Source organism: Micromys minutus (assembly GCF_963924665.1).
Source record: "Micromys minutus genome assembly, chromosome: 25".
Taxonomy (NCBI): Eukaryota; Metazoa; Chordata; class Mammalia; order Rodentia; family Muridae; genus Micromys; species Micromys minutus.
Window position 1 is genome coordinate 29,190,120 of NC_137960.1, and position 20,813 is coordinate 29,210,932.

At 41.8% G+C, this 20,813-nt stretch overlaps 1 protein-coding gene and 2 pseudogenes across 3 annotated transcripts in view; 1 reads left to right on the forward strand and 2 right to left on the reverse strand.

Moving 5' to 3' along the window:
• LOC308437135 (phosphoglycerate mutase 1-like) overlaps positions 1 to 9,004 on the reverse strand; it is a 45,500-nt pseudogene extending 36,496 nt beyond the window's left edge. The window contains exons 1-2 of the transcript in view: positions 8,946 to 9,004; positions 3,646 to 3,862 (exon numbers count right to left, since the gene is read on the reverse strand). The product of the transcript in view is annotated as a phosphoglycerate mutase 1-like (transcript). The remainder of the gene's footprint in view (positions 1 to 3,645; positions 3,863 to 8,945) is intronic.
• A 409-nt stretch (positions 9,005 to 9,413) lies between these two features.
• CEP85L (centrosomal protein 85L) overlaps positions 9,414 to 20,813 on the forward strand; it is a 112,556-nt gene continuing 101,156 nt past the window's right edge. Inside the window, exon 1 of the mRNA XM_080938237.1 lies at positions 9,414 to 9,709. Within this exon, the coding sequence (XP_080794363.1) occupies positions 9,637 to 9,709 (73 nt within the window). The 5' untranslated portion in view covers positions 9,414 to 9,636. The remainder of the gene's footprint in view (positions 9,710 to 20,813) is intronic.
• LOC308436690 (large ribosomal subunit protein eL8-like) lies at positions 9,771 to 18,849 on the reverse strand (annotated as a pseudogene). The gene is made up of 3 exons: positions 18,661 to 18,849; positions 11,596 to 12,415; positions 9,771 to 10,094 (listed from the first exon to the last, which is right to left on the reverse strand). The product of its transcript is annotated as a large ribosomal subunit protein eL8-like (transcript).

Consider the following 20,813-nt stretch of genomic DNA (forward strand, 5'->3'; position numbering starts at 1 on the left):
ATACAGAGAAGGAGAGAGAGAGAGAGAGAGAGAGAGAGAGAGAGAGACAGAGAGAGACAGAGAGAGACACAGAGACAGAGAGAGACACAGAGACAGAGAAAGAGAGACAGAGAAAGAGAAAGAGAGACAGAGAGAGACACACAGAGAGAGAGACAGAGAGAGAGACAGAGACAGACAGATAGACAGACAGACAGACATTGGGTGGATGGGGGAAATTAGGAGAACAGAAAACACGATTATAATACATTCTATAAAAGAAGATTAAATGAAAAGACATTCAGTATAAATCTCACAAACTCAAGTTTTAGTTTCCTGACTTTCTCTAACTCTCCACACCCCTGGGGTTTACCTGAAAGTCCCTGTTGGTTGTGAGTAATATGGATGTTACACAATACACTGATGGCCCCTCACTGGACAATCGCCAGGTTCTCTCACTGCCGGAGGCTGTACTGCAGGCCTGGCCTTCTGTCAGTATTGGATCTGTAATCCAGGCAATTGAGTTCCACGCTACCTCCTTTAGCTGACACCTTTCCAGGGGATGCTAGCAGTCACCCTAGCAAAGCCACCTTACTGCTGATAAAAGTTTACTTCTTAACAAAGAATACGCCCGTACACACGGTAATCCTAGTCAGGAGGCCTCTAACCCCTGGATAAGAAGGCAGCTGTAGGGCATATTGCCTGGTGGCAGTGTCACATTACTAGGTAGGTACTTAGGGGCGAAAAACCTCAGCCTCTGCCAGGGAAACATGGCTGTGTACCATCCTCTGGTGACTATAGCGCACTTCCTATGAGACATTTTAAACCATCTGTTCTCAGAGTTGCTATGTGGGAAGACGAAAAGTCTTCTAAAAAATTAATGTGATATAGCCCCAAATCAAAACTGAGGCAAATGTAGCGTTGCTCTTCTATGCTTTAATTTTCTGGAAACAGCCCCAGGGAGTGAGGACGGCAGCAGGGGTTTGTGTGCTGAACAAACTCCAGGCCGTTTTAGGGCAGGCCAGGGTGGGATTAGATGTTCCAGGCTACACTGTCCTCATAAGCCTGCCATGATCTGAAACTTACATCTTGGGTCTGGGCCAGAATCAGACTGACCTTCAAAGGACTGCAGAGAAGGTAGCGATATCCAAACAACTGCCAGGCAAATCCCCTCTGCCTGCCTCTCCAATCCTTCCTCCTCGGTGCCAATCAAACGCCCCAGGTTCCACGGCCCCCACAGCCCTCGGAGAGTCCAAGTCTGCTGGTAGGATCTTACTAAATTGTACACATCTACAACACTGGGGAGCTAATCATCATGGTTTTGGGTCTCTGCTGCAGACAATGTCTTTTCAGGTATCTTTCTGACAAAATCACCTCGTTCAACTTTCTTGGGGCGGATGTTTGCTATAGAACATGTTTTATTTGAAAAAAAAAATCTTGCCTAATGATGGATCAATGCAAAACATTTAAGAATTTCTGAACTAGAGTCCTATTTGATGAATTCGTATTCCTCTTGCATAATGATTTGTGATTTTGGTCTTATCACCCACAGCCTAAGAGTGAGTTAGGTTTTGAGGCTTTGCTCTGTGTGGTCTCTGTAAGCCTTATGATGAAGACTATATTCAGGGGCCATTTTCAGTCCCATTAAACGGTTTTATAATTGATGAGTCAAGGTACACTTAAAAAATGGCTCCCAGTTTACAATGATTATCTATAGATGAATTAAAATAAGCAAATAAATCTGCTAACCTGGTTGTCATGGCACATGCCTTCAATCCTAGCACTCTGGAGGGTGAGGTAAAGGGATGTGTATTTAAGGTCAGCTTGCGCTATGTACCAGAACCTTGTTTCGAACCCTGGAAGTTCCAGCCATAGACTTAGGGTCATTATTACGCTGTAATTACCTTGCAGTTATAGACATGATCTACTGTGCTTGTTTTTAAAATGATCTTTTAAAAGTTTGCTTATTTTTAAACATAGACATCAGACTTCAGGTTAAATGACTCCCCCAGTGAGTACCTTTGTTGATCAAAAATAAGTAGTTAGAGTTACCTAAACTGTGACAGACCATGCAGACTGCAGCATGGAGTGAACTGTCTTCTAGAAAATGTTCTTTGTTAAGCAAGTTGCAGAGCTAAAAACAGCAATACCTGTCTTTCATACTTGTCTCCTGTTTTAAATGTTTTTCTTTTTGTTTACTCCATTTAGAGTCTCTACAATGAGATGAATAATTATGAGTATTTTCTATATGACCATTCTTTTTTTATGTGTTTTAAAATATATAATTAGGGAAAAAAAGAGAAATTATTTTCTTCCTATACCTTCGTATACATATAATTATATCTAGACTTAGCTTTGCTTTTCTGAGTCTGTTATTATACTTGTTAAAATTGTAGGCCTCCTCTGGTTGTTCAGGAAAAGGATCTACCATTTGAATTAGCTCAGGCCCCTCAAGGGCTGGTTCCAATGATATTAGCTCTCTTTAAAATACCAGAGATCCCGTACACTACTCCACTGTACAGAAAAATACCCTGAAAATTCCTTGAAAAGAAATCTTGCTCAAGTTAGTGTGTGTATGTAAGTGTATAATGTTGGTGTAAGACAGAGTCTCATTCTGTAACTTAACCAAGGCTGGAACTCACTATGAAGCCCAGGCTTGTCTCAAACTCCTGGCAATCCTCCTGTCTCAGGATCCCGAGTATAAGGATTTCCGGTACATGCTAAACATTGCCTGGCTCCCAAAGTTAAAAAAATAAATTCAATCCTCTCCTGCTATCTGGAAGTACATTTTTATTATGAAAGCTATCTCAATGGTTTTGTTATTGAGTAGTAAAGTCAGAACCAATTAATTACTCTCAATCGACTAATTAAAATCATGTTGGCATCAATGAATTCGATATACTTAACAAGTTTATGAAATGCTCCTGGAAGTACTTTAGATAGCAGCAACTTAAAAAAAAACAAAACAAAACAACAACAAAAAACAAAAAACAAAAAAACAGGACAGCAGCTTCCAGACCCCACTCAGTTAAAAGTAGGCAGAACCTTCTTCCCAGGGGTTCATGGACACCCACGTGGAGTTTGGAAGCCTGTCCTGTTGTCAGTCTGACTGCTTCTGTTGGAAATTTCAGGAACTCTCTTTTGTCCCCAGGGTCTCTTACTATGCTGGTGTTGCTGTCAGCTGCATTTCTTGTAACACTCCTAGGTGTCCCAGACACTGCTATTGTGGCTGTGACAAAGTACCCGAGAAAGAAGCCACTAAGCTGCCAGCTTAGCGTCTTTTCTGTTGCTGTGATGAGACACGGGACAAAAGCAATGTAAGGGATAAGGGATTTCTTCCGGCTTACGCTTCCGGGTTCCAAGTCCCTCACAGTGGGGAAGTCAAGGCAGTAGAAGCCTGGAACAGATGCTTACACTGTGTCTGCAGTCAGAAGAAGAGAGCCATGAGCGTACACATGCTAGTGCTGGGTTTGCTTTTCTCCATTCTTACACGACATCCCAGGATTCCGGGCCTAGGGAATGTGTCATCCACATCTACACTGGGCGGGGCCTTTCATAATTTAATCCCCTAGAGCGTGCTCCAGGCCTATCTGTCATCTTTATAATTCCAGATTTTGTCAAGGGAACAAGATTTTAAAATCACAGGGAAGAAAGGCTTATCTGGTTTACAGCTCTTCCGGGGATGTAATCTGTGTAGGTGGTGAAGGCACAGCGGAAGGAACCACCCATAGCCGACCCACCCACAGGAAGCCGAGCTCGAGCAGGAAGTGACGCCGTGCTATGCATCTTAAGGCCCACCCTCAGTGACCCATTTCCTTCCTCCAACTGATCAGTCACTTCCGAAATCGCGCCACCAGCCAGAGACCTTGTGTTCAAATACGTATACCTATGGAGAGCAATTCCACATTAAACCACAATGTGTACAGTGATTTGGTATACTAACTCCCCTCGAAACACGTTTGTCACATCCTCACATCCTTTAGAAACGCTGTTTACCTATTTCAAACAAATGAAGCAAATCCCAATTCCTTTCTCTCCTTATCTTCTTCTTGGACTGTATACATTCCCGGGTACTCCAGGAAGCTGATGCTAAAGGCAGCGAGAAGGGTTGCAGATGATAACCTGTGGAAGATGTCAGGGCCAGGAAGCAGGAGGGAAACCCAAAGGCTCAGACTGCACAACCCAGAGACAAAGACTGGTCAGCGGGGCTACACTTTGAAAAGAGTGGGAGCCTTCACTATGTTCCTTGGTCAGTCACTCTGGAAGTACCACAGAATTTCACAGCCTCCACTTAGAAGCTGAGGGCAACCTTGTGGCTGGCAGGAGCTACTGACTGACAGCCAACTGCATTCCCTACACTGGGACATCAAGGTCTTGAAGGAAATCAGAGACGCAACTTTGATATTGTCTCTTGGATTAATTCTTTCACCGCCTTGCCTCTGAAATCTTGAAACTGTTCTCCTTTGCCCTCTGTGGCGTGAGCTCCTTTACTTTTGCTGCGTTCATTCTTTGATTGTATAAAACCCCTCTCCACCTCCCCGGCTTTCCAGCCCTGTCTTGAGTTCACCACTCTTTCCAGACAAGCGAGGTTCTGCAGCCTGTTACTTGATTCTTCAGGCAATAGTCTTGAGCCAATAGACTTTTAGTGGCCATACCGCAAAACCCAGCTTGCCTTCTCTTCCACACCCTGCCCCCACCCCTCCCCTCACCCAGCTATCCTCACACAGTACCTCGGGTTAGTGTTACGGCTGGGGATTTTAGCACAACAGTACACAAGAGTACACAACACTCAGGGACGCTATAATTAGGTCCTTCCCTTCACATGTCATCTGAAGAACAACCTTCTAAGTTTTGTTTACATGTTAAGGAGCATGACCAGAAAAGATTGGTCCTTAGAGTCGTATGGGTCAGATTTGAAAGCTAGATTTTTGAGTCTATTTGGTCAAAGCTAGCATCTCTGGGTCTTTTCCCACACCTCATCTGTAAAATGGGGCCTGTACTTGCTCTTCACAACAGATTATTTTGAAGATCATATGAAGTCTGGAGCTGTGTCTACAATAATGTTGATATTATTGAGATGTCTCAAATAATTGAATTTTATAATTAAACATTATTTTTCCTTCAATAACTGCTACTAACTATACTCAGGAGATAACCCCATTTACCACTCAGAACATTTTGACCTAATTCTATAAGCTTTTGAACATTTTGAATTCTTAAAACAATTCCCTTGTGAACTAGTGCAGGTCAGCTCAAATAGTGTGTGTGTAGAATGTGTGTATATGTATAGTGTGTGCAGTGTGTGGGTTTGTGTATGTGGTATGGGTAGTTTGTTTGCAATGTGTATGAATATGTCCTATCTATCTATCTATCTATCTATCTATCTATCTATCTATGTAGTGTGTTCAATGTGTGCATGTATGTTTGTGTATAGTGTGTGCAATGTGTATATAGTGTATCGTCATGTGACATGTATGTATAGTGTGTATAGTATGTGCATGTGCAATGTGTATATAGTGTAGATGCATGTAGTATTTATGTGATATGTATGCATATGGTTTATGTATGTGTGTATATTATGTATTATGTGTGTATGTGTAGAGTGTGGTGTGTGTATCATGTGTGTATGTGTATAGTATGTGTATAGTGTGTAGTGTGTGGTGTATGTATAGTGTATGTCTGTAGTGCATGTGTGTGTGGGGGTGTCTAGATGTGATATAAGTGTGTAGTGTATATATATACATATATATATACTATGTGTATATGTGTATGTGTGTATGTGTAGTATGTATATGTGTACTTTGTGTATGTGGTATGTATGTATTGTATGTATATGTGCATGTGGTATGTGTATAGTGTGTATAAGTGTGTATAGTATGTATATAGTGTGTAGTATGTGTGTTCTATGTGTGTGTGTGTGTGTGAGCATAGTGAAGGCATTATTTATTTTCTTGAGCCCCACAGTTTTGTCCATTCTGTGTATCCTCCAGTATCTGAAAGGGAAGACAGGAAGGGAAGTGTTTGACTCCTTAAACACCCACCATCAGAGCTGCTGTCCCCTTTTTACCGTAAGTGATCTTTCTGCTTTTCATAAGCTCGGTAACATGAGTTGGTGACTCCAAGTTCCTGGGACAAAGTTGTCAGGACAAACAGTTCCAGTAAACACTGATGGCCTTTTTGAAGACTATCTGTTGACTGAATCCCGTCCTTTTGTCCCCTTCAGGAGTCTGAGAACTGTGCCAGTTTTCTACAGCTTTCACAGTGGACACCACAATCCAACTCCAGGCAGAAGCTGAGGAGGTAGAGTTCACTTTCTATACTTCCTGGAACCAGAAACCTGAAATGAAATATTCTGGCTCTGTCCAGTGCAGACTATTCAGCCATCTCTCCCAGTTTCCTTCCTCTCCTTTGCTAGTACAGGTAAGGATACCCACAAGGGAACTCAGGAAATCATGGCCCAGATGAATGCACTGGAGAGTTGGGTAATTATTTCTCAATAGTGTTTCACCACAATTCCTGAGCTAATTAGTAACCACACATGGCTAGAAAGGAATCCAAAAGGTACTTTATTCCATTTGGACTTGTGTGTACACAAAACATATCTACAGTCTGTATGCCCTACAGCGACTCATTTCTTTTCCTTAGTGAGACATAACAAGTTTGTATCTATAGTGTATGCTTGTATACAGACATTACCAAAAATATTAAGCAATGAAATCCCCACAACAAATCTTCAAGATACCAGTCTCTGTTATAATTATAAGTGAAGAAATTAAGGTACTAGAGATGGGTAACCCACTTCTTTTCTGTTTACTACTGGATTAATGAATTCTACATATTAGGAACCAAGTAAAAGTTTGAAACCCAGCTTGAAAGTGTTCTTAGTTTTAATTGTTGAACAATCATTCGAGTCATAACAACATATACAAAGTTGAATAACTTTTAATTTCTCTTCTGGGAAATTTTACAAATTATAGTCATTGATAAGACCTTGACACACCAGAAATTTCTAGTTATAAGGATTTTAGACTTCATCCATGCACTTTTCAATATATTGGTAATTATCTTTGAGGACTTATTGCAGTTATTTTTGTTGAGTTTTCCTATACATTATCCATCTTGTTTTCACAGACTATAGTTTTGTTCTCGACATTTACACTATGAGATTTTATTATATTATTAAAAATCACCTTTCCCATTGTTATAGCCTTCTTCAGCTTTCTTGCTGCTTGTCCAAACTGGTACGTTTGAATAAGAAAAAAAAAAAAAAAAAAAAAAAAAAAAAAGAAAACTTTATGTGCAATCTAGAGATTTGTATCACCTTTATGAATGTACCATTTATCTTTCCACTAAAAGATCTCCTATTATCTTATGTGCATGTGTCCCATGGTGCAGAGGCAAGAAGCAGGCATCAGAACTGGAGTTACAAGTAATTATGAGCCGCCCTGGGAGGGTGTTAGGAATCGAACCCAGGTTCCCTAGAAGAGCAGCAAGAACTCTTAACTGCTGAGCCATCTGTCCAGCGACAATAATGCGCTTATAAAATATTTCTTCTGTAAACATTTTACACAATGGTCTTTGATTATATTCACCTCTACTCTTCCTTCTAACTCCTACCGATGCACACAATAATGTCTTTAACATTTCTTTTAAACCAAGAGATTTGTTGGGTATTAATTATATTTTTTACTATCTACCCATGGCTTCTTTTTCTTCCTTATCTCCCTTTCCCCCTTTCTTTCCTAGATAAGGCTTCATTATGTAGTTCAGGCTAGCCTTAAACTCTTAGATAAGGCTTCATTACGTAGTTTGGGCTAGCCTTAAACTCTTCATGTTGTCATCCAGGTTTCCACTGAACTCCCGGTTTATTGGTTTTCATCAAGTGCTGGCATTACAGGTTGTACTATGTTGTGCCAACATTTAGTCATTTATATAAAAATATAGAATTGTATCTGTCTCATTAGCGTACAGATTGCTACAAATAAAATTGTCATATGTAGCAAATAATTTATTAAAATAACTTTATGATACAAGCAAACATTTGACTTGAATGCTCTTTTTTTCATCTATACATCCAGAATTGCACAAAAGTTTCTTGGACAGAAGGGTTTTCAAGTTTAAAAAGTTTAAGAATCTCTAAGCTACTGGACCTATCTATCTTTTCTTTTTCTGTTTTCTTTATTTCTAGAAAGCACAGGGGAGGCTGAGGCAGGAAAACCAGGAGTTTGAGGGCAGCCTGGGCTACAGGTCAGGTTTCCAGCCAATTTGGACTCTTTGTTAAACTACAAATAATGAAAAGATGTATGTGTGGATATAGTATTTTTACTTTCAATGTTTTTCTTTGTGGAATTTTTAATAAGTTTTTTTAAGCCATCTTTTTCAAGTGTCACAATTAATCGACTACATACTTAAATAATAATTAAAAAAAGAACCATCTCATTATATTTTCAGATTTCTGTCACCTTCTAGCGTCAGAATCATTTGACACTTGACCAACAACATCTCAGGATTTGGAGAAAGAACTGCGGGTCTACAGGAAGGAGAATAGATGTACAGCCACGGTTTAGTACATTTCAGCAAATGTGGCGAGTTACTGAAGCATTTCTAAATGTAAGCCTCACAAGTTTTAAGTAGTATTTTTCTTGAGGGAGACATAGATATTAAGCTTTTGTTAGCAGTTTCCACAAACAGGAAAAGCATCACTGGTCTCGAGGCCTAAGGGACTTACCCTCTGGGTTACTTCTGATTGACATCCTGAGCAGAGAGCCTGCCTCCTGCTACGGGGGTTGACAGTGTTTTAGTTTGTATCTAAATATTCAAAAGATGATATTGCCAACAAGAGTAATTTCAAGAGGATGATGTATCCCTTTGTCTTTTCTCAGGATGTCTGATCCTGGGAAAGGTGGAGACTAAAGTGGAACAGGGCTCCAAGATGTGGGAGGCAGGGACGACCTCTTTTGTATTCCCACCGTGATCCATAAACGGTGCTTGTCGAATGCAAACGGACATTGTTAATTTTAATCTCCATTCTGATCCACGGCCCCTATTAAACTTGACCCCTTAATATTGATTAGAAGTAATGCAGTTGCAGGGACTACTCTCACTTTCTATAACTGTACCCCCAGAAAGCACGTGTAGGAAGACAGGGTTTGTGGTTAAATTACAGCCTCTCAGTTTGAAGGTAACAGGATGGAGAAGTAGGGAGGCACCAGAGCAACCTCGGGTTGATCACCCCGCAAGCTGTGGGCAATGTCTTTGGCTCGCCAAGAGCGTCCCAGGCCCCGCCTCGAAGCTCCGCCCTCAGCCCCTCCAGGCCACGCCCCAGCCCCTTCAGGCCCCGCCTCTCCGTGCCCGGCCCGCCTGCCTAGGTTCTGCCGGGCGGAGGGGGTTGAGGGAAGCGGTCGCTGCAGATTCGCTCAGAGCCCCGGAGCCTGGGATCTCGCCGCCGTCATCAGGGAGCCGCTCGCTTCCCCGGCCCGGGCCTCAGCGCAGCCGGCTGGGCCATGGCAGCCGCCGCGCTCCCGGGCCGTCGCTGAGCAGCCGTTAAGCCGCCCGCCTGGGTCCGGTCCGCGCCGCTGCGGCCCAGGCTCCGCTCAAGTTTCCGCCTAGAAGCCGAGGCGACCGCGGGCCCCGAGCTCCAGGCTCGCCCGCTCGCCCGCTATGTGGGGCCGTTTCCTGGCCCCGGAGGCTGACGGCCGGGACAGCCCCGGCGGGGCCCGCAGCTTCCCTGCGGGTAAGGACGACTGCGGGCGGGTGGGGTGGCGGCCGCCTGGGATTCTCGGGAGTCCGCACCCTCAGGCCCGCGACCCCCGCGGGGTGACAACCCGGCCCTTTTGGGCCGCTGGGCCGGGCTTTGTTGTTCCTCGTGTGGTGTGCGTGGCTGCCACACGCGGGACGCGGGCGGGAAGGTCGCTGCGGTGTCGCCCGCAGCCGCTGCTCCAGAGATGCTGCTGCGGACTTGGCCGCCGTCTGAGACCCCCGAGGGGGGCGGCAGCGCTTAGAAAGCAGGTCGCGTGGCTGCCAGGGGCCTCCTGGGTCCCATCGGAACCCAGCCACCTTTGAGATGCGGGGCTCAGGGAAACTAGGGGGCTGCAGCTTTGCGGCGGTGGTGGTAGGGGCTGTTAGAACCAGACAACCATCTCACGCCTGCATCAACCAGAAGTTGTGTAGGAGCCACTAAATGAGAATTAATCTTCCCCTAACGGGGAATAGAAAAAGAAGGGTTGGCTATGGCAAGTTATCTAATGATGACAGCCCTAAGGGCACTTTAATCTTAAAGTCATGAGCACTTTAAAAAGCTGAAAGATTTTTTTCTTCTTCTCCCCCAAAAGTAAAGGGCTACTTATCTGTACACAGAATTTTCCTAAAAATTTAGGTATTTTGGAGACCCATGGGTGGTAACCCTGTTCTACAAAGTGTTTGAATTTGACTTGTGCAACTTAGAGGCAGTTGTGTACATTTTGCAAAACCGTTCAAAAAGAAGCATTTTGTAGGAGTCCTGTTGTGATATTCTCTGCCTTTTCGAAGATACCAGGCAGGCACATTGCTACTGAAATTTTAAACAATGCAATTCTGTGGTAGTTTAAATTCTAACAGTGGTCTTCCTAATGCTCCAAACTTTAATACAGTTCCTATTTTGTGATGGCCCCAAACCATAAAATTATTTTCATTGCCACTTCATAACGGTAATGTTTGCTACTGTTATGAATTGTAATGTACATAGCTGATATATTACTCTTGTGAGTGGGTCATTTGATCCCTGGGGGTCGCGACCCAGAGGTTGAGAATCATTGGTTTAGAAATGTGTGATGTCTGTCTCTCTCTATATGTGTATGTAAGTATATATATGTGTGTGTGTACATATATGTATATATATTTGGCTAATTTACATATATATCTGCTTCAAAATTATTCTCTTATACTTTATTCTCTTTATTTCCCTCCCATAATAGTTTTAGAAGTAACAGAGATTAGAATAGTTGTGAATTTAGTAAGAAGCTATGCAGGGAATTACTTTGTAAAATATTTACTGGTTGCTTCAAGAGTAGACAGGCATTTAGAGGTTTCTGATGCTTACCCAGTTGTTGCGGGCCCTGAAATGACTTTAGTGATGGAGAAAGTACTCATTATCCCTGGGGGCCAGAAAGAGTGGTTTCCTTCTCTCCATATGTGTCAAAACCCATCTGTGATGGCTTTGTAACCTAACCTCTACAATCTTCCTGCTAGTAATGGGCTGTTTTGATAGAACATCACAGAAGCACTGTATCCATGTTTCCATTGTTTTCGAAGAGAGCATTTTAGAGTTAGAAGCTAAATAATTGAAAGGCTTTGATGTTACACTGCAGTTTCTAGACATTTACTATTCCTAGATTTAAGGGATTCAGACAACTCTTTACAAAACTGTGTGTTCTAAGTGTTGATAGCAGTAAATTGTAAATCATAATACTTTTCAATGAAAGTGAAAAATTTCTTCTATATAGTGAGTGTGGGTTATTTATTTATTTATTTGGTCTTAAAACATTTTATAGGGGACAGCACCAATCTGAGCACATGCTTGTACCAACCCATATAACCAAAGGCCACTACATGGAAGATAATTTTGTAACTATATTTATCTACCGAAAACTTAGTGTACATTTGACCCAGTTTAGTGGCGAGTTCTTTAGCCTTTGCCTTTTCCAGCGTGGCAATGCGAGCTACAGACTTAGGACCCAGAACGTTGCCTCCCCAGTGGCGGTGGATCTCGTCGTATCTGTCATTATAGTTGGTTCTAATAGCTTCCACCAGCTTAGCCAGAACACCCTTGTCTTCTGAGTTAACCTGTGTGAAGGCAACAGTGGTGCATGTCTTCCTGTGGACCAGGCACCCCAGCCTGGCCTTTCCCTTGATGATGCAGTAGGGCACCCCCATCTTTCGACACAGGGCAGGCAGGAAAACCACCAGCTCAATGGGGTCTACATCATGGGCAATCACCACCAGCTGAGCCTTCTTGTTCTCCACCAAGGTGGTGACTGTATTGACTCCTGCTCGGAGGACAGGTGGTCTCTTATTTGGGACATCCCCTTTGCCAGCAGCTTTCTTTTCAGCACGGGCCAGTAGCCTTTGCTTTTTTTCTTACTTTGTCTCTGGCCTGCACTTGTGGGCAAGCTTAAGCAGCTGAGTAGCTGTTTGCCTGTCCACTGGGTGAACTGGTTAATGGCAGGAGGTACTTTGAGCCGCTTACAGAGTATGGCTCTTTTCCTCTGCAGCCTGATGTAGCGTGGCCATTTGACGAAGAGTGTTAGATCTCTTTTGGGCTGGATGTCCTAATGTGGAAGTTCTTGGGCCTTTTCTTAAACAAAGGATTGACCACCTTTTTGGCCTCTTGCTTCTTGATGATGGCAGGGGCCGGGGCCACCTTCTTCCCCTTGGCCTTCTTTCCTTTGGGAATCTTGCTTGGCTGAAGGAGAGAGAAAGAAGAGGGAATTGTGGGTGATAAGTAAGTGTCCGCAGAGATCCGGGTTATTTTTATAGTAATGGTTATGTAACTATTTTCTCTTCTAGCCAATAATACTGAAATTATTTAAAATTAATTTTTATAAGTTATTTAGGTAAACAAGTGTGGCATATCTAACAAGTGATCTGAGTGAAAGTCAAGATAACTTACGGGCTGGTTCAGATGGAAACCTTTTTCTTACAAATATTAGGAAAATGTGTGTCTTGGAAATACTGTATAACAAATATACCCTTTGGCTAATTCAAGCAATTTTAGGGTCTATATGAAGATAACAAAGAAAAACCAGTCTTTCTCCCCACCCCCTTTTCTGAGTACCTTAGCCCAGGCTGGCCTTTAACATAAAATTGCAATGTGCAATGTAGCCAAGACTGGCCTCCAGTTACTGATCCTGCCAAAAACTCTTCAAGAGCTGGGGAATCACAGACTTGTGACATCTGCCAACCCAGCCTCCTGATGGTGTTTATTAGCAGTCTGTTTGGTTCTGAATGGTAAATAATTTTCTGATATTAAAAAAGAGTCTTTCTTTGTATTCAGGAAGCTAATTCTGGGTGTTCTGAGACTGGTTTATGCAAATAGGTAATTGACTAAAGGGAAAAGCAGCTTTCTGCAGGGGAAGGAAGTTGCTGCTGCAGGACATTCAAGGATGGGACAAATGGGAGCAGGATGTGTACTTTAGAAACTACTAAGTGGTTCTCTCTCTTTCTTTCTTTCTCTCTTTCTTCCTTCCTTTCTCTTTCTCTCTCTCTCTCTTCCTTTCTCTCTCTCTCTCTCTCTCTCTCTCTCTCTCTCTCTTTCTCTCTTTCTTTCTTTCAGGACTTACTGTGTTTTGTCTTTATCTAGTTTCTCAGGTTTATAACTACTTTTGTTCTGAATAAAAGAAAAAAAGCTAAAATGAATATTTTCTTAATTTCCATGCAAGATCATATAAAGTCCTCCCCCTACACTTAAAATATAGCTCCATGACTACTTTAAAATGGGATAAGTGGTGTATCTTTTGACTTTACAAGTTATCTAAAGAATAACTTATAAAAATTAATTTTAAATAATTTTGACTTGAATGAATATATTTGAAACCACTTCTTTTCAGAGTGTAAAGTAATATCAAAGTTGATTAAAAGATGGATATATTTTCCTTAGGCTTTAGAAATCTAGAATTAGACAGTGATATTTTGGGTGCTTCTACTTACAATAAATATGTTCCTTAAAATAGAGCACACACATACACACACAGTTTTATTTTGTTTGAGACCGGGTCTAAATATGTAGCCCCGGTTGGTCTCAAGCTTACAGTAATCCTCCTGTTTCAGGCTTCCAAGAGCTGAGATTACAGGTATGAGTCACCATTCCTAGTTTTGCAAGACATATTTCAAAACTTAATATATCCAACGCTAAAATAGTTTGGGGTAGAATATTATACTTTTAAAACATGCTAAAAATGTTACAGTTAACACTTACTTGCACAGTGTTGCTTGTTCATTGCTTTGAGCTTTGGGTTTGCATCTTCAGAGTTGATGCACCACTTGTAAGGTGCTTGGTGATGTCATAATGGTAGTGGTCATAGATTACAACAAGGGATGTCTTCTGCCGTGCTTTGGAGTTAGATGCACCTCCGAGCACTCTGGGAACAATGAGAGGTAACAGCCCTGCCAACTAAACTCAAGTGGACATGTTCTCTCATAGTAGTCATCGGGCGTGAGGGGTGAGTCTCGACTCGAGTGATAACTTTTCTGAAATGAACTTGATTAGTAATTGGAACTTAATCACTTCTTGGATTGAATGAAGCTGGTTTATTACTCTGAGGTCAGGAAATAAATGGTGAGTTGAGCTGATGACACCCATTGTAAATATTTATGGATGCTGTGAACAGAAAGGTGTCAGTTACAGATTTTCTGTCTGTAAGAAATATGTACCCCGAGAAGATAATTAAGAGCTGTGGTCCCTTTAAATACTATCTTGCTGAATTATAGCTTAATTAGTTCCTGTGAATTATGCATTAAATAAGAATGTAATCACCCATGTAATATTTAAACCCCAACGTATTAACTATTCTTACTGATTAATAATTTTCATATTTTCTGCTTTCATCTTTAACAGTATTCAGAGGAGAGCAGTTTACTGTGGAGGGTCACTGATTAAGAATGGAAGTACTTTAATGTCAGCAGAGTGGTAGAGGCAGTAGGATTGCAGCCCAGCTAGGTTTACATAGAGAGTTCCAGGCCAGTCAGGACTACATCTTGAGACTCTGTCTGAAGAAACCTAAAACCAGACCAAACCAAAAATCCACACTCAATCACCTCCTACAAACAAAACACAGACTAGGAAGGCCCACCATAATAACATCAGATTGCTTTTTATGTTTACTTCTATTTATACATTTGAAGTAGAATATCATTGTTGTCTAGTATGATGCTTTCCACATAGATATGTGTTTTTGTTATTAAATATTTACCATATGACAGGCTTTGTATTACACCATGATGCTATACCATTGAGCCAGAAAGTGAAAGTCCTTGCTGTAGTGGAACTTAATTCTCCTGGGGTGGAGATGGGCAGTAAGGAACACATGAGAAGCTGGTTTATCTGGTGTTGCTTACTAGGAAGAGAAGGAAGCCAAAAAGTATGGGCAGAATAATGCTGAGCAGCCTGGTCAGAGAGGGAGCTGGCCCGCTTCACATGAAGAGAGCTGTATGGGTTCCAGGGTGGGACTTAGAGAGCTTCCGAGATATCAGAACCCAAGTAGTCCTGAGCAGGATGGGCAGGTATGTGAGGTGAGGAGGGCCCGATAACAATGCAAAGCCTTGTAAGGAGTGGGCTTAATTGTGTTTTCATTTTCTGTTGTTTAGACAAGGTCTCACTAATGATATATCCTTGGCTGGCCCACTTGCTCTGTAGACAAGGCTGGCCTCACACATCTACTTGGCCTTTGTTTTCCCAGGCATCAAAAGCATACACAACCACACTGAGTTGGATTTTACTCTGTCTGTGAAAGGACAGTATCTGAGTTAGGGCAAAGGAGATATTGCTGTTCATTCTTTCACTCAGTGCTTGAAGCTGGCACTGCTTTGTGTATTAGGGACAGGTAATGGACATCCTCTGTTATGTTTATAAATCATATGTTGATTGTGTAGGGAAAGTGTGAAAAGGAAGAAGCAAGAATAGCAGTGAAAAAGCTGGTTTTTGATACCATTGTTGTTTGTTATTAGGTAAGAGATATATATTAGGGCAGTTGATGAGGTTTTGAGAGAAGAGAATAGGTTCAGAATATTTGTGAGAAATCAAGCTGATAGTATTTGCTGATGGTTTGGTGTCATGGCAAACAAAGGATATGAATCGAAGGTGAGTTTCTAGTTTAGCTTCAGTAAGTATAGTGGCTTGTGGTTGGATTTTTCTGCAGTGTGAACTGTTGGAGGTGGTGAGGAGTACTGGGGGAAAGTTAGGTGTGAAGTCTGTTTTAGAGTTGAGGTGAGACACTGAGTTGGAAGATGGTATATAAGTATAGGCCAATGGGGAGGTCACTGGATCTGCAGAGTTAGTAGTACCTGTGTGTAAATGGTGTCAATTATGGGGGCCAGGTGAGTCACATGGAGAGATTATAGAAAAGATAGTAGGGAATACAGGGCAGCGACCAGAAGACTGAGCTCTGAGACACCAGTGTTTCTGACCAGGTAGAGGAAGATATGAGTGCTTAAAGAGATTAAGCAAGAGAAGCCAGGGAAGTATTGGGAGTAGATGAAGAATGTGGTGTTTGATTATTAAAGTCTCATATGTCTAAGGTAATTTCAGATAGGTCAGAAGGAAATGGTTGAATGTTATTGACCACTGTCAGTCGGGGTGGGGTGGTTAAAAATACCAAACTGGCAGAAATTAGCTCACTTCCTTGCATAGAGATTGAGTGTTGGGAGTCTTTGAGCTAAAGACATCACCTCCCTGGGCATACTGGGTGACCTCCAGTTTCAAAGTAGAGAAGTGTCCAGGGTATGCCTTAGGACTGAAGAGGTTTTTTTTTTTTTTTGGGATAGATGCTTTGACTGACTGCTATTTCTCAGAGTCTCTGCCTGCTGTTAACAGTCCCTCCTTCCCTCCCTCACTCTCCCTTATTAGAACAGAGTTTCATATGTAGCCTTTGCTGGCATGGAAATTACTATGTAAACCATGCTGGCCTGGAACTCAGAGATCTGCCTGCCTCTGCCAAGTGTTGTGTCTAAAAGTGTGCACCATCACCTTGGCTTTGATGGTACTTTTATCTCACGCCTTTATTAACTGTTTTGTTAGCTGATATTTGTAGCCTTTTATTATTCTGTGGGTTCTTCTTTTTCCTACCTTTCACACCCCCCCATTTCACTCGCTATCACTAGACAAGATAGACAATTTATGATTTCTTTCTTCTTGTTTCTTGTTTCTCCTTTCTTTCTTTTCTTTCTTTCTTTCTTTCTTTCTTTCTTTCTTTCTTTCTTTCTTTCTTTCTTTTCTTCCTTCCTTCTCTCCTTCCTTCCTTCCTTCCTTTCTTTCTCTCTCTCTCTCTTTCTTTCCTTCCTTCCTTCCTTTCCTCCTTCCTTCCTTCCCTCCTTCCTTCCTTCTTTTCTTCTTTCTTCTTCTTTTTCTCCTCTTCCTCCTCCTCCTCCCCCCCTCCCCCTCCTCCTCCTCCTCCTCCAAGCAGATCATAGTCAGCTGCTTAGGACGGTCCAAAGCAGCCCCATATCCCCATATCGTCACACCTGGGATTAAACCAAAAATATTTTCTTATACTATTTCTGTGAAATTCCAGAATTCTCACTACATTTCTCTCCTTCTATTTTAGCCATTAATTGTGCCAGTTTAGAAGGAAATTATAAACAGACATTTTCAATGAAATAAGTGCTTTTTGGGTCAGTGGCCAAGGTTTTCAGGAAACCTCTTCTGCTCAATTCTAAATGTTATCAGCTTTGATGGCATCCATAGCTTTTCATTTCCTGTGGGACTATAAGCAAATTCATGTCCCCAATGCAAAACTTTCACTGGCTTCCATTCTGATGTTAATATACCCTTATAGTACATAGGGTGATTTACTTCTGTAACCTTGGTGACTCTCTTGCTGAGTGTGAAAGACCTCCGAAGGGAGACCCTCACTCAAATCTCAGGAGAGGCGCGCACCCAGTGAGGCACCGAGACCAGACTTGCTGCAATCGCACGAGGAAGTTTATTGAAAGTGAAATAGAGTAAGATCTCAAGCCAGCATGCTGGGGTCGAGACTCATACACCACGCAGGGGTAGAGGAGTTCGACAACGGCCTGAACTTGTAACGGGCTTATAAAGGCAAAAACCACAAAAGAGGGGAGGACAGGGGGAGAATGAGGAAATTCAAAGGGAGCAATGAGGAAATTCAAAGGGGAAGAATCATACATTTTTTAGCCTTACAACGGGGTACACCTAGGGCGTAGAAACATTCCACAGAGCTCATCCGGACCTTCTGTGGTTATTTTGGGAACTCAAATCTCAAGAAACTTCCGGGAGTAATTACCTGCAGAGGCTAGGGCCCTAGGGCAAGGAATCAGTGTCCTTTGACAACTTTTTACTCTTCAAGTGTTGAGGTTTTTAGTTCTTCAAGTTGTTCCTTGATGAAAATGGCTTGTAATTTTTGCTAAGGGGCCTTGAGGTAGGCCCCCATTTTGTTTCCCAATGGCCTTGGATATCTTTTGAATCTGCACTTCTGAACCCAGTGATGGCTTTTGCATACACATGTTTGGAAGACTAGGCATTCTTTCTGGTTTACATTTAGAAAAAAACATTGCCCTTAGAGATGTCTTGTTTACAATATTTTTGCAAATGACCATATTTCCTACAATTAAAGCACTGGGCATTTGAGGATCTGATAGTTTTGGCAGATTGGTCACAGTCTCTTTGCAAATGACCATGTTTTGTGCAGTTGAAGTACCCGGCATTTTGATGGTATCCTACATATCCCTAACCACGTGTCCATAGGTGCTGCTTGTGCCTTTAATGATCTATAATTTTTTTTTTAGCATATGATATTCACATTTTCAAATTCCAAGGTTTCTGTCAGTACCTGCCTTGCATCTGGAAAGGGCTGGAAAGGACTGGAAAGGGCTTTGTTCACAGCTGAGGCTAATCTTTGTGAAAAAGCAATGCAGGCTTTTCCAGAGCCTTGTATAGTGTTTGTAAAAGAGGTGGACGTTCAGCTTTTCTCTGACCTGATCACCTTCTAGCACAGATTCTTTCCCTCTTTCCTCCTGTGGTAAACTCTTGGGTCCCTCAACTTTGTGCCAGGCTTTTAAAGCTGCTAAATGACAATATTCTATAATAACACCATCAAACTGAATCAGTTCTTGTATACCAGAGTACTGCCCTTTACCCAGCAACTGATCTTTTACCAAATCCATTCCCCTTGCTCTATTTTACTGTTCAATATTCTTGGCTTCTTCCCTCCACCATGTTAACCATTGCAATTTTAGACTGGCCTGCAGTACAGCTCTTAACCAATCCCTTGTAGTCTTTGGGACTAATTCTATTTTTGGTAACCCAGTTACGTAGAATTTGTTTCATATATGGTGAGTGCATTTCATATGAAATCATAGCCTCTTTAAAATGCCTTAGATCTATCATTTCTATAGGATGCTATTCTATGTCATCATGACCTTCTTCCATACCATTAGTGCATGCTGTATGATTACTGGGAAAGCTGATGATCTCATAACCCAGGGCTGCCTCAACTTCAACTCTGGCAGTGACGTTGGTTTAAGATTCACTCTTTCTTTCAGGCTGTTATCAGATTGCCTTTCTGCCTTTTCAGCTTTTCTCTGACCCAAATGCCCTCCAGCACAGTTTCTTGACCTCTTTCCTCCTGAGGGAAACTTCCAATCTCTTGCTCAGTCACTAGGACTGAGCTGTTTTGTTCTCCTTCTTCATAGTGCTTCTTGCCTCTCAAGAGCTTCCATCTCTACCCTCAGCTGGTCCTGTTACACTGCCAACTCTGCAACCCTTTCAGAAAAGAGAGTAGAGTGACACCTTTCGTTTTCCCATTTCAGCCATTTGTTTTTCAGCCCCCACCACCCCATTTCTACTACTACATGCACTTTTACCAACTGCTCAGCCAGTCTTTCAACCTTTTTCAAAACAATATTCTGAAAAAGAAGAAGAAAACAAAACAACCACAAGAAAACTCCGGAAAATCTCCTCCGGGAGCAAAGCAGGGTATATCCCAATGGTAGCAGCAAAATAAATATTTTGCTGGCATCTTGAAAAAAAATTTTTTTGTGTCATACCATTTTCTTTATGGCATTTGAAATCAAATTTCTCATTCTTATCCTCAAGTTTCAAGCCCCATATTGAGGTGTCACTTGTAGTTAATCTTTTACTATTTTGTGGGTTCTGCTTTTTTCCCACCCTTTATCTCCTTCCTAGATAAGAGGGAAAGAAGGATAGTGGAGAGATTTGAATCTAACGAGTCGAATTTCTTTCTTCTTGTTTCTTCTTTGAGCACAACTATTAACAAATTGCAACCAACCCCTTGACTGACCAACAACACCAAGTCTGCCTGTTGGGCATTTATTTATATGCCCTCTGAGAATTTTCCAGAATTCCAAATGTCACACATTTGCAGAAACTACCCGCAGCTGGCAAAACCAAGCCCCTGCTAAAACAGGAGGCAGATCGTAGTCTGCTCCTGTGGACAGTCCAAAGCAGCCCCATATCTGCACACCTGGGATTAAAATAAAACTACTTTTTACATAATATTTTTGTGTTTTAAAAGAATCCAAATTCCAGGATTTTCACTACAGATACCCACTTTTGCCTTTTCCCAGTGTCTTAGGGTTTTACGGCAGTGATCAGACACCATGACCAAGGCAACTCTGTTGCAGTAAATATGAAAAATGAAATAGCTTATCTCTTTATGGAGCCATGCTCACTGACTCTCACTCAGTCCTTTAGCCTCCCCAGAGAAATAATATAAACACAAACCTCAACATCATACCCATTTTGAAACAATATAAACAATTAAGATAATCACAAACCCTCACTAGCGGCATCTGATGAGCCATGTGGCCTTAGTGGGGGTAATTCACAAAACAAACTTACTACCACTTACAAATCAATAAGAAAGCAATTTGTAAAGTTAGGACCTTAGTCTAAAGTATTTTGATCTGTCTAGCTCTCAATCTGGAGCCTTAGATCTTTATTGATAACTTCCCTAATATATGTCTGTGTTCACTCTGTCTGGTGCAAAGACGTCTATCAATGATAAGTTTTTAACCTGTAAAAATTACTACTCTCTCTCAGAGTCAGTGGCTAATTTTCTCTATCTAATTTTGAACTAACATTTTATGCATTTACTACACAATTCTGT